Source organism: Lepidochelys olivacea (genome assembly GCF_965140295.1).
Source record: "Lepidochelys olivacea isolate rLepOli2 genome assembly, chromosome: 4".
Lineage (NCBI taxonomy): Eukaryota > Metazoa > Chordata > Testudines > Cheloniidae > Lepidochelys > Lepidochelys olivacea.
In genome coordinates, this window is record NC_140414.1 from 65,547,415 (window position 1) to 65,560,035 (window position 12,621).

Consider the following 12,621-nt stretch of genomic DNA (forward strand, 5'->3'; position numbering starts at 1 on the left):
CAATCTTTTTGTCTTATTTAAAACCATCTGCAGTCACTCCTATTGATTGGAGGCCTTCTTTTCATGAGCCCCTTATGTCAGGGGTTCTCAAACTTCATTGCACCATGACTCCCTTCTGACAACAAAAAGAGTACATGACCCCAGGAAGTGGCACGAATCCCTGAGCCTGGCGGAGCCCCAACATCCCGGTTGTGTGGGGGGAGTGGGGCAAGGCGCAAGCCCAAGCCTCACCGCCTTTGGCCACAGGCCCCAGCAAGTCTAAGCCAGCCCTAGTGACCTCATTAAAATGGGCTTGTGACCCACTTTGGGGTCCCAGCACACTGTTGGATAACTGTTGCTTTATCTCGTTAGTTGTTGTTTGAACCAGACATCATCCCTATTCCATTCCTTCTGGTCTTAAACTCATTATTTTCTTGGGATTCCTCCTGCCTGCTACTCAGGGCCTTTTTTAACACCTAGCTGAAGCCTGGTTAAGGAAATACAACTTCAGTTCAATTTTATATTTATTCTACAGCCTAGAATAATGGATCCCTGATCTTGTTTGGGATCCCTAGGTGCTACCATAGTATAAATAATAAGGGCTGACGTTTAAAAAAGCCCACCTTTTTGTTTGTAAACTGTGCATATTTGTTGTGGAAGTTGACCTTGGTACAACTGCAATTTTTAGTCCAATTTCGAAGTAGAACCATACTTTAAGAAGTAAAGTGCTGTTGGCACCTTCTGCTTTATGAATGGTCACAAAATCAGTAAAAGTCCTGGGGAGGTTGTGCAGAATTTTTGTTTGTGCTCCTATGCCACCACAGACATTGTTCTATGCTTTACATGACTAATAGATTTGGGATTTGAGGCTAAGGCTGAAAGGGCTTGTCAGAATGTAACCCAGATAATGGTCTGATGCATCTTGCATGCAGACCTCCTGCTATTTGGCAGTAGTCTGATTCTCCGTAGTAGCAGCTACAGGCTCCTTTCCCATGCTAGCTCAAAAGGCTGAGACTTGGGACGGTTCACTGACTGCAAGCCCAGAATGGATATCTTGTCCGATGGCCTGTGTTATACAGGAGGTCAAACTTCCTCAAAATAATGGAGAAAGAAATAATGATGTTTAGTGGCAAATTAGAAGAGAGACTGTGAGCACAGAGTCTGGAGGATGTACATAGTGGACAGCCTGAAGAAGGAAAGAGTGGAGAGGAGAGAGAGCCAGGAGTCCCAGCAGGTAAAGGAGTGAGAGATGCATCAGAACATAATATGGCTTCTCAGGCAGCAAACACAAATAATGTGGACTCTGGTGGACCTGCACATTTAACAATCGTCGTCTCTCCTCCCTTTGCAGCCCATTGATAATTCAATATTGGGGCCTATTTATACTTCCCTCCCCCCAACATTCCATGTGGCATCAGAGATTGGTGTACTACCTCTAAAACCACACCCTGGAGTATATGAAAGACAATCACAGCTTCACATACACAGACCTGTGAAACCTACAGTTGGTGTATGTGTAGCTGAAATGGACATGAATATTCTTTCCCTTTCATAAATTCTCTTAAGTTTTATTAAGTTTATAATGTATTTGATTTAAAATTTCAGAACTTTTGCACTGATTTTGTTACAGAATAAAATTGTAGTATTTGCAACATAATTCATCTTTATTATTTCACAACATATGCTGCTTAGTGCTCAGTAGTTCTGAAAGCAACCAATTACCAGTTACTGCTTGGTGTCACACAACTCATAGGATCAGTAACAAACAAAATTAATAGGCTAATTAACAATGTTATATTCCTACATGTACAGTAATCACCACACATAGGCCACAAAAGAGCAGGGTCAGATGGAGAACACTATACATTATTCTGGCTCACTGTTAAAAATAAGAACAGCCATACTGGGTCAGACCAAAGGTCCATGTAGCCCAGTATCCTGTTTTCAGACAGTGGCCAATACCAGGTGCCCCAGAGGGAATGAACAGAACAGGTAATCATCAAGTGATCCATTCCCTGTTGCTCATTCCCAGCTTCTGGCAAACGGAGATTGGGGACACCATCTCTGCCCATCCTGGCTAATAGCCATTGATGGACCTATCCTCCCTGAATTTATCTAGTTCTTTTTTGAACCCTGTTATAGTTTTGCCCTTCTCAACATTTTCTGGCAAAGAGTTCCACAGGTTGACACTGCGTTGTGTGAAGAAATACTTTCCTTTAGCTTGTTTTAAACCTGGTGCCTATTAATTTCATTTGGTGACTCCTAGTTCTTGTGTTATGAGAAGGAGTAAATAGCACTTTCTCCACACCAGTCATGAATTTATAGACCTCAATCATAAACCCCCTTAGTCATCTCTTTTCCACGCTGAAAAGTCCCAGTCTTATTAATCTTTCCTCATACGGAATCAGTTCCATACCCCTAATAATTTTTGTTGCCCTTTTCTGAACCTTTTCCAATTCCAATATATCTTTTTTGAGATGAGGTGACCACATCTGCACACCGTATTCAAGATGTGGGTGTACCATGGATTTATATAGAAGTAATATTATATGTTCTGTTTTCTCTATTCCTTTCCTAATGATTACCAGCATTCTGTTTGCTTTTTTTGACTGCCGCTGCACATTGAGTGGATGTTTTCAGAGAACTGTCTACAAGGACTCCAACTTTCTTAAGTGGTAACAGCTAATTTAGACCCAATCATTTTATATGTGTAGTTGGGAATATGTTTTCCAATGTGCATTACTTTGCATTTATCAACCTTGAATTTCATCTGCCATTTTGTTGCCCAGTCACCCGGTTTTGAGAAATCATTTTATTGCTCTTCTCAGTCTGTCAGGGACTTAACTATCTTGAATAGTTTTGTATCATCGGCAAATTTTGCCACCTCCCTGTTTATCCGTTTTTCCAGATCATTTATGAATATGTTCAATAGGACGGGTCCCAGCAGTACAGACGGGGGACACCACTATTTACTTCTTTCCATTCTGAAAACTGACCATTTATCCCTCCCCTTTGTTTCCTGTCTTTTTAATCAGTTACCAGTCCATGAGAGGACCTTCCCTCTTATCCCATGACTGCTTACTTTGCTTAAGAGCTTTTGGTGGGGGACCTTATCAAAGGCTTTCTGAAAAATCTAAGTACACTATATCCAGTGGATCCCCTTGTCCACATGCTCGTTGACCCCCCTCAAAGAATTCTAGTAGATTGGTAAGGCATGATTTCCCTTTACAAAAACCCTGTTGACTATTCCTCAACAAATTATGTTCCTCTGTGTCTGACAATTTTGTTCTTTACTATAATTTCAGCCAGTTTGCCTGGTACTGAAGTCAGGCTAACTAGCATGTAATTGCCAGGGTCTCCTCTAGAGTCCTTTTTAAAAAATTGGCGTCACATTAGCTATCCTCTAGTCATTTGGTACAGAAGTTGATTTAAATGACAGGTTACAGACCACAGTTAATAGTCCTGCAATTTCACATTTGAGTTCCTTCAGAACTCTTGGGTGAATACCATCAGGTCCTGGTGACTTCTTATTGCTTAGTTTATCAATTTGAATGGCTCAGGTTTGGGAATCTCCCTCCCATCCTCAACTGTGAAGACCGACGCAAAGAATTCATTTAGTTTCTCCACAATGGCCTTATCTTCTTTAAGTGCTCCTTTATCATCTCGATCATACAGTGGCAGACACTTTGCCCATTTGTTGCATAGATATTATGAAAGACACGCAGGCAGCTTTAACCATTGGGATATTTTTCTCACTGAGGTCCAGTCTTGCGAGTGGACAACACCATTGACTCTTCAAATGAGCGAAAGCACATTCAGCTGTCATTCTACACCTGCTGAGCCAGTGGGTCAATCATTCCTTGGTGCTGTCGAGATTGCCGGTGTACAGCCTCATGAGCAAGGGGTAGGCTGGGTTTCTCAGATTCACTGTTGCCATTTCAACATTCCTAATGGTAATCTGTTGGTCTGAAAAGAAAGTCCCTGCTTGTAGCTTTCTGAACAGTCCTGTGTTCTTAAAGATATGCATGTCATACACCTTCCCTGACCAGCCCACATTGATGTTTGTGAAGCATTCCTGGTGATCCACCAGTGCTTTCATAACCACAGAAAAGTAGCCCTTTCTGTTGATGTACTCAGTGGCAAGGTGTTTTTTTGCCAAAATAGGGATATGCATGTCATCTGTCTCTCCACTGCAGTTTGGGAACCCCATAGTTGTGAAGCCATCCACTATGTCCTGCACATTGCCGAGAGTCTCAGTCCTGCATAGCAGAATGTGATTTAATGGCCCTGCACACTTGCATCCTCCACAGTGGATTTCTCTATTGCAGATTGATTCCTGACTGACTGGTTGCAATTGGGTATTCCAAGTTTCCACAGTGCAATCCCACTTGTTTCTCAGCTGTCAGTGCAGCTTTCTTTTTTGTGTCCCTGTGCTGGAGCCTGGTTAAAGTTCAGTGGACAGATCTAGGAATGTGGCCTTGTGCATCCAAAGGTTCTGCAGCCAATGCTCATTGTCCCAAATGTGCATTACGATGGGATCCCACCAGTCAGTTCTAAATTCTCAGGCTGAAAAGCAGTGCTTCACCATCTGCAGCGGCTTGGTGAATACTGCCAACAACCTTGAATTGGTTCTTACTATGTCCCACAGCAGTCTGTCCTCCAAGGAATCATCATGCTCCCCACTCATTTGGTTCTTTTTGCAGTTCTGGAAATGCTGCAGGATTATACGCCTTGTGCTTGTAAAGTTTATGAAATGCTGCAGGATTTTATGCCCTGTGCTTGCAAAGTTCATGACAAAAATGCAGAGCTGTGCAGGCTCCATGCTTCTGTCAGAGATGGTGGACAGCCAGGAGGGCCATGCAGGTTTGTGGGATTTTGAAAAAAGTCATAAAAATTATGGGATATTGATACCATTATGGGATGAAGATAATTGCAAACTGAGAAGTTGATTGCATGCTCCCAGTCACAGCTGCATAACTCACTTTTGCCCCGTCAGGCGTTGCCAAAACTTTCCAAAAGTCAGTGCGCTGATGGTGGGGAGTTGCACAGCGGGATGCCTGTCGATGGTGCACCACATTCTGCATCGACACAAGCACTACTAGTGAGTACATGCATCGCTGACATAGGGAGTCAAGTATGCACATGCACAAGTGATATACTAACTACAGCAGCTGTATGTCAACATACCTTGAGTCGACATAAATTTGTAGTGTAGACATGGCCTTAAACACTTATTACCTTAAGATGTTTTGAGGTAATGTCTATACAATAATGTAAGACCAGGGGTTTGAACTCTGGCTCAAGCCTAATTTCCCCCTCTCCCCCCCTCCCCCGATTTCTCTGTACACACACACACACCATGCTGATCCAGAGCTTAGACCCAGAGTCTCAAGACCACACGGGGGTGGAAGGTCTGAGCCTGAGTCGAGCTGGGACCCTGGGTTCCAGCCTTATTTCTTTGCAATGTAGACGCAGCTCCACTGGACTCGTGCTCTGGCAGTCTGCCAAAAGTATCCCACAATCCCATGGCTGACTTTCTTTGTCCAGGACAGTCAAGTTTAGTGAACAATCCAGTTTTGTCACATTGCACCATGAACTAAGGGCTAGAGTGGCCACATTTTAGGAGGGTGCTAGGGAATCTGGGATATGGATGGCTGGACTGGGGCCCACATAATGCAATGTAGATTCTGGAGCCTCACGTTGGGACCTAGGATTCAACAGTTCCCAACCTGGGGTTACAAATGAGCGTAGGTGCTCAGGCCCTAGGTTAACAAACCAAGTGTCTTCTCACTCGATTTCTATTAATCTTAGGCTTACGTTGCAATGTAAACGTACCCTTAATGTTTTATGTGGTTTTCCCAGATGGTGGACACCAAACTCATGCTATCTGTCTTGAATACCTCTAATGTGCTTATGATCATATCTAGCTGCTGCAGCTAAGAGCTAAAACTAATTAATCTGCTAAAAATTGGTTATTGATACTGTCCCTTTTACTTTTATAAAATATTCCACTATACAGCATCAGATATAGTGAATTTAGAAGAATTACATTTTAATGCAGAAGGAGCATGGCACTAATATTTTCTGAAAGTTCACTGATTTTCATCAGTAATGTCTGTGAGGTACAACATCTAATCGCTTGCATAAGAATTAATGCATGCTCAACGTATTTCATTTTCAGGTATGTCAGGACACAGCAATGATCCCGCAGCAGTTGATGAATCTCATCCAGCCGCAGAAGAGGTCCAGTCTGACTCTGAGGTGATTGGGTGATATTTGTGTAACATTGTAAAATCAACCAATCCCACTAACAGTTTCAGACTGCCAAAAATGCATAATGCAATGCATAATAAAATTCTTGGGTGTGCACACATGCATGTGGTGCAGCTAGATTTCTATTCTGGCCTTTTCAATTTTGGGTCTGGCTTCAGATTGTCCTATTGCATCTGAAGCAGTGAAACTAAGTTTAGTCCATAATTGAGGATCACGTCAGCCAGCAACTTTCCTGCTGTGCTGTGCTACTACTTGATTGTATGAACTAAATGGATTTAGGGGGGATGGGGGACTAGAAGGAACATACAGGTACTGCAGGAAGAGGCACTGGTAATTAAAAAGATGGTCTTCCCTCAGTCTGCTTTGATTAGTTCCTCAGCATGATACAGTAGTTGGGGACATTGCATAGAGTGAAAACTAAAACAGAGACTCTGACCACTTGTAGTTGATGATTAAGGTAGTAAACTTCGACATCTTTCAGGATGAAAAGGGCTATATTGGACATTGTTAGTCAAAGGACAAAAATATTATTGAGTTTGGATAAGTAAACAAACAACTTAGGGGAAAGTTTTCTTTTGACACTGAAAGAAAAGACCACCTTAAGGGGATAAATAACATTAGTCGTGTGTAGTCATCTTATGCATGTCTCGTAATACTTGTCAGTCTGAAGAATTTAGGGAAACTCATAGTGCACATCCCATTGCCACTGGTGGGATGTACTGCAATCCCTTTCCCATGTAGCTGACATGAGAAGATATGTAATTCTATGTACAATATTAATTAAGTGGAATAGTTTGAGTTGATTCAAGAAACTTTAAATACACTTAATTTTTATATATATATTTTTTCTATTACCTAAAATGCACTTCTAATTCAATTCCTGGGAGACCACTTCATCTTGCAAAGTTGGTGGTGAAAAGCCAGGGAACTTGGGCAATAATCTCACTTGGTGCAGACATGGCTTTGACCACAAAGTGGAAGTACTTGTCAAACACTAACTCATAGAGGATTTGGGAATTTGAGTGGGTGCCCAGCTGCGTATAAAGGTGCTTCCATAGTGAATCAGTTGATTTTGTTGAACATATTTTCCCCATCACAGAATAGGCCAAATACAATTTAGAAAAAAGAGTGCATCAGTTGATAGGCAAAACTGTCACAAAATGAATGTTCTTCCTAAATGTGTCTGTTCTAGAGTTTCCCTATCTCTTCTTTGAACTAACATGTATATTATTTTTGGACTAATAACCTCTGAAAATGAGGCACAACGTGTAAACTTAAACCGTAATTCTGTACAATCTTGTTCTCCCATGATAAGGACAATGCCACTTACACTCTCTTGGGCCTACTCATCTAAGGCCCCGTTCTGCTCCAGGTGACCTAATGGAAGTAATGAGGGCTCAGCACTTTTCTGGTTCAGGCCATTTAGTGAGAGCGTGATGCGTAAAATGCTCTACTCCAATGGTAGAAAGCTTTTCTGTCCAGGTGAAGGCTCGTGTCCAGCTTGTTATATTTTTGTTTGACCGTGTAATGGCTCATGAAATAGAATTCCCTGAAGTGCCAATAATTTGATTTGAAAACTGTTTTTGTTGTACTTAAACAAGGAGATCTGTGTTGTTGTAAATATTGTGGAAATCAGTTGTTGTTCATTCTCTGGGTATCCCATACCTATAGTTGACTTTTTGAAAGTCCTTGCCCATGGTAGTGTGGCTGAAAATCAAACCGTAAATTGGATTACATTTTGGTTTTGTATTAGTTACATGAAAACAACTTATTAGGTAGGTGTTTATGAATTTCACCCTCAATTTGTAATATATTCAAATTAATAAACAGACAAAAGAGAGAATATGGTAATTAAAGATTGATTAAATTAGTATTTGTCTTGGATTAAAGTAGCCATTTTAAAATTTAAAATGGGGCACTATTTAATCTAGATCCCTCTTTAGCATTTAATTCATGCAAAAGTTTGTGGTTCCACAGAACTCTTCGGAACCTTTTCAGTTGCTCAAATACTCCAACTGTGCCACCCCCTCCTGCTGCTGAACAAAAAATTACTCTCCACTGAGACAAGTTTGGGATTTTTCTCATTATATTTTTGTGATGTATTTTGTTTTTCCCCACCTGAAAATCTCCACAAAATACATCCACTTCATGCTGTTTTTGCTTCCTGGTTTTGCTACAGACTTCATATATTGTTTGGGTCAGGAAACATCACTGTACTTCAGTTCCACCATCTATATAATAGTAATTGAGCGGCATAATTCATTAATATGAGTAAAGTGACTTGAAGTCTTTGATGGAAGGCATTTGAGCAAAATATTTAATACTCAAATTGTTGGCAATCCAAATGTGGTCACTGTCAAACTAATGTCTCTTGCATGACAATATGGGACAACCCTGACCTCTTCTAACCTCAACCTAACTATCTCTTCGAAGAATATAGTCTCTTGTACAGTTGATAGGATAATAAATTAAAGTATTTTGACTTGTCCAGAAACTGCAGTACCACATATATTGGCATGATGGCTCCAAAGGTTTCTATAACAGATAGTATTCCATTTCAAGTTGAAGCAGGTCATAATTCGATCATAATGTGGTCTGTATGGAGACTTCGTGTATGAGAGTTCAGTTTTGGAGCAATTTTTAAAAACAGTTCAGCTGTTTTTAGGTTTCTTAAAATAAGGCTTAATTTTGACAAGTGATTAGCATCTCTGGGCCTAATGTTCTTTCATTAGGAGTGGGACAGATTATTTGTCTATCCACCAAGTACTTCTAGTTCATTTAAAACACCCCCTAAATATGTACTGCAGAGCCCTAGGGCTTGTGGTGCACTTTAATGTATTTTTAGCTACATATTCACCCAGTAAACATTGTTGGGTTTGGTTTGATCCTTTTTTGTTTTTGTTTTTGTTTTGTAAGAGGGAAATATCATGGGAAAACTGACTAATCTCTACCCACTGGACATACTGTATTGTAAAACTGGAAGGTTTGTTTGGACAATGCTTGATCCATTTCAGGAAAACGTGAAGAATCCCAAGAGAGAGGGTATTCAGGTGACCTTGCAAAGAAGGCCTGGCCGCATTGAGCATTAATAAGAGGATGCAGTTTGAATTGCTCATTATTTTTATTTTCCTATCAAACTCCCCCTAAAGGCTGAAAATGCAGAGTCTATTTTAAGTATTTCTAAGGTGGCTGTCATACATGGTATCTTAGTATCTCCATAGCATTCCTGTACCCTTCTGCTTCAGATTTCTGATGCAAAGTTGGGACAGTGCAGGATACTGCATCTATGACAGTAAATATTTTCAGTGCTTTGATAGATTTTCAAAGAGCTGAAATAAATCTACTTAAATCCCAGGACCTAAGGTCTCTAGTACAATATAATTTCCATAGAAAAGGACTTGTTCTACTAACACTATGTAGGTGCCTATTTCTGTGATACCTAAACATCTTGGTTATACCCACTAAATCAGGGAACGTGCAATTTTAACTTGTGTGTATTTATTACAAAAGAGAAAGTAACACTTTTTCAGAGTAGGAAAAGATAAATTAACAAATTACTTTCATGCATATAGCCAGGGTAAGTAGGGACATGGTGCCAAAAAAAGGGTTAAAGGATTCATAACTCCAAATATTCACAACAGTACATGCACATCAGATATAACAAAGCACGAAGCCATTCTTTCCTGCGTAAAACCAGAACTGTTCCCACAAACTGGGTTTGTGCTCTGAGACCTGCATTGCTTTGTGTATGGCCCCCTGAGTAACTCTGGCAATTGTATTTGTGAGTGGGGTCGTTAGAGCTCTATAAATCAATTAAAAAACAAAATAAAATCCCTGCAGAATAAGGACAAAAATTACTTCCCCACTACTATCCTAGCGAGGCAGGATAAAACGCATTAGTATTTCCTATATGTGTACTTCTTGAGGAAGGAGACACTATGCCTATACGTGTCTTAGTAGAAGTGTATATGTGCTATATAAGGGCACCTTCAGATAGTGAAATATATTGTAAATCTCATTTCCATCTCATTACTGTTAAAGGATGAATGACTTTGTATAGCAACTTAAGGTGTGCAGTTTATGGATGGATATTTGTCTAATCTCAATAGAACTAGACTGACATACTTTTTGATTGGCCACAAAGATTTCATGTGGGACAGGAATTCTTAAACTTGTTCATCATATGCACCACATCTTAATAGTGACAGTGTTTTTGTGGCACAAATCCCCCGCCCCCATGGATCATCATTGCATGGATCATCTTCCCTCCCATTGACAATTGAATAACATCCTTGTAACAACCACAGTAATTGTTTATCTGGAAAAATGTTGGGAAAGCATTTGGTGCATGTCTTCTCTTTTGATGTGACTCTAGAAGGTGGAATACAAGCACCATGTGACTCTTTATGGACATGGACAGCTGAAGTGGATCAGGATGGTGTGATTTCTTGCTTTGGTGATGGACTGTTTTACTTGGTTATCTGAACCTAAAATCCAAATATTTTTAAGTTTGGTGGATTTTTTTTTTATACTTCATAATTTACTTGGTTGAAGATGTATAATTTCACAGTTTCCTTTAAAGATTCTATAAAGTATCAATCAAAAATAACTTATTATGTTGTATCTTTCAGGCTGCTTATTATTCACTGCCAAAGTGTTAGATACTGCAAGGCCCAAAATAAAGGCACCCCCTTCCCTGAAGGGGCTACCTCACGTCACTTAAACAGTTGAGTCTGTTCCATAATCTTGACAGAAAAAGCTTTATTTTTGTGATGTAAATTTGATTATCACAACCATGATCATAGATTTCTGAAAGATATTCACTTAATTTTTTGTGCTTAGACCTTCTGTTTTATGAACACAGCCAGTTCCAGTGTTCAGATAAGTAGATGAGCTGCTATTCAGTACCCTTCTTGGCCTTTAGACTATCCCAACTCAAGGATTTATAAATACTCTGGATCTGAAAGGCTTTGAAACTGATTTCTTCTAACTAATTTGAGGAAAAATCCAAATACCTTAACTAATTTTTGCGGTGATCACAGAAATTGTCTATCTTCCTTCCTCTCAGCCCAAAGGGCTCTCCTGAAATAAACAAAATAAGTGTGAAATATTCAAAAACAAAAAAACTTTTTATTCCCTGTCTCCATGGATAAGTTTCTAAATATTTTTCTTTAAGACAACGCTTCTTAAACAAACATAAAAATCACTAATTTGCTTTGGACAGTAGCATACTGCTTTTACTAGGTGTTTCTGAATGCATAGTTGATTTAAATGATCTGTAATCCACCCTTCCTAATTTGTTTTTAAATGCTTATAAGAGTTCTTTCGAAAGCCAGACTGGTATCTTAGCCTTTTTGTTTTAGGGGAGCTTTGTAGAGGGTACCTGCTTTACAAATACAACTTGATTTCACAACTGCTAAGAAATTTTTTTGTTTGTCTCCACACTCTTTCCCTGTTCTTAAGCTTACAGCTTGATAGCAATTTAAATTTGTGAAAAGTATTTCAAAAGTATAGGGTTATTAAAGCAACTTAGTGCTGTTAGACCAAATTTTATCAATATCATACAAAATCCTGTTTGTATCGTAGGAGCATAGCACTTCATACTGAGCAAGCCTTTGCACCTTTTTAACCCAGTTTAAGGACAGGTAATGTTTCTATACTTAATGGCTAACATTCTTGCTTTGTGGCTCATGCAACTGATCCCCACAGGAAGCTAAAGATTTATTCTCAGGTCCCTCATTTTACTCTTTCACATTTCACTGTTTTACTTTGCAGTTGGATGAAATTATGATCTTTTCTTTAAAAGACTGAGTGGAGTGAAAAATCTTTACTATAGTCAATGATTTTCTTCTTTTTTAAGCATGCAGGTGTAATTTATGTAACGTTTATTTGCTTTTGAAAATCATTTGGTGATGGAGAAACACGTGGATTAAAATCCATGCTTCAGACACATGCACATTCAGTGCTTGGTTAAAAAATGGATCAATGGTTATCAGAGTCTCGGGAGAGTCTCAAGTTGTAAATGAAACATTCCTTGTTGAGCCAGACTTAATTTATGTCAGCCACACAATTGAAACAATGGTGGAAGAAGACAAAATATGTATGATAACAAACTTTATCCATATGAATTATGCAGGACATCCCAAGCAAGTGTCAATAAATCTTTGTACTACACTAAATTTTCTGTGTGGGGGCAGGAGAGATGTTGGTCTTTAACCCTATTTGAAGGCTTAATTTGTTGTCTAAAATTGTAGTCTTCCTTCCCCAGCTATTGGAACAAATAAGATGCCTTTTGTCTCTTCTCTTCATGACTGTTTAACTAACTGCTGTGGTGGGAGTGGGAAAGCATGAACTCAGTAATCTGCTCCT

General features: G+C 39.6%; 1 protein-coding gene across 7 annotated transcripts in view; it reads left to right on the forward strand.

Annotated features, from left to right (window-relative positions):
- Positions 1-12,621, forward strand: part of ARFIP1 (ARF interacting protein 1) — an 89,854-nt gene that overhangs the window by 7,732 nt on the left and 69,501 nt on the right. For 3 of the 7 annotated variants that reach the window (XM_084626700.1, XM_084626701.1, XM_084626703.1), the window contains exon 2: positions 6,161-6,240. The exons of 3 other annotated variants lie outside the window; for them this stretch is intronic. In XM_084626700.1, the coding sequence (XP_084482826.1) occupies positions 6,161-6,240 (80 nt within the window). Of the gene's footprint in view, positions 1-4,975; positions 5,081-6,160; positions 6,241-12,621 lie in introns of all 7 variants that reach the window. One more of the 7 variants, XM_084626702.1, reaches the window with a different exon arrangement.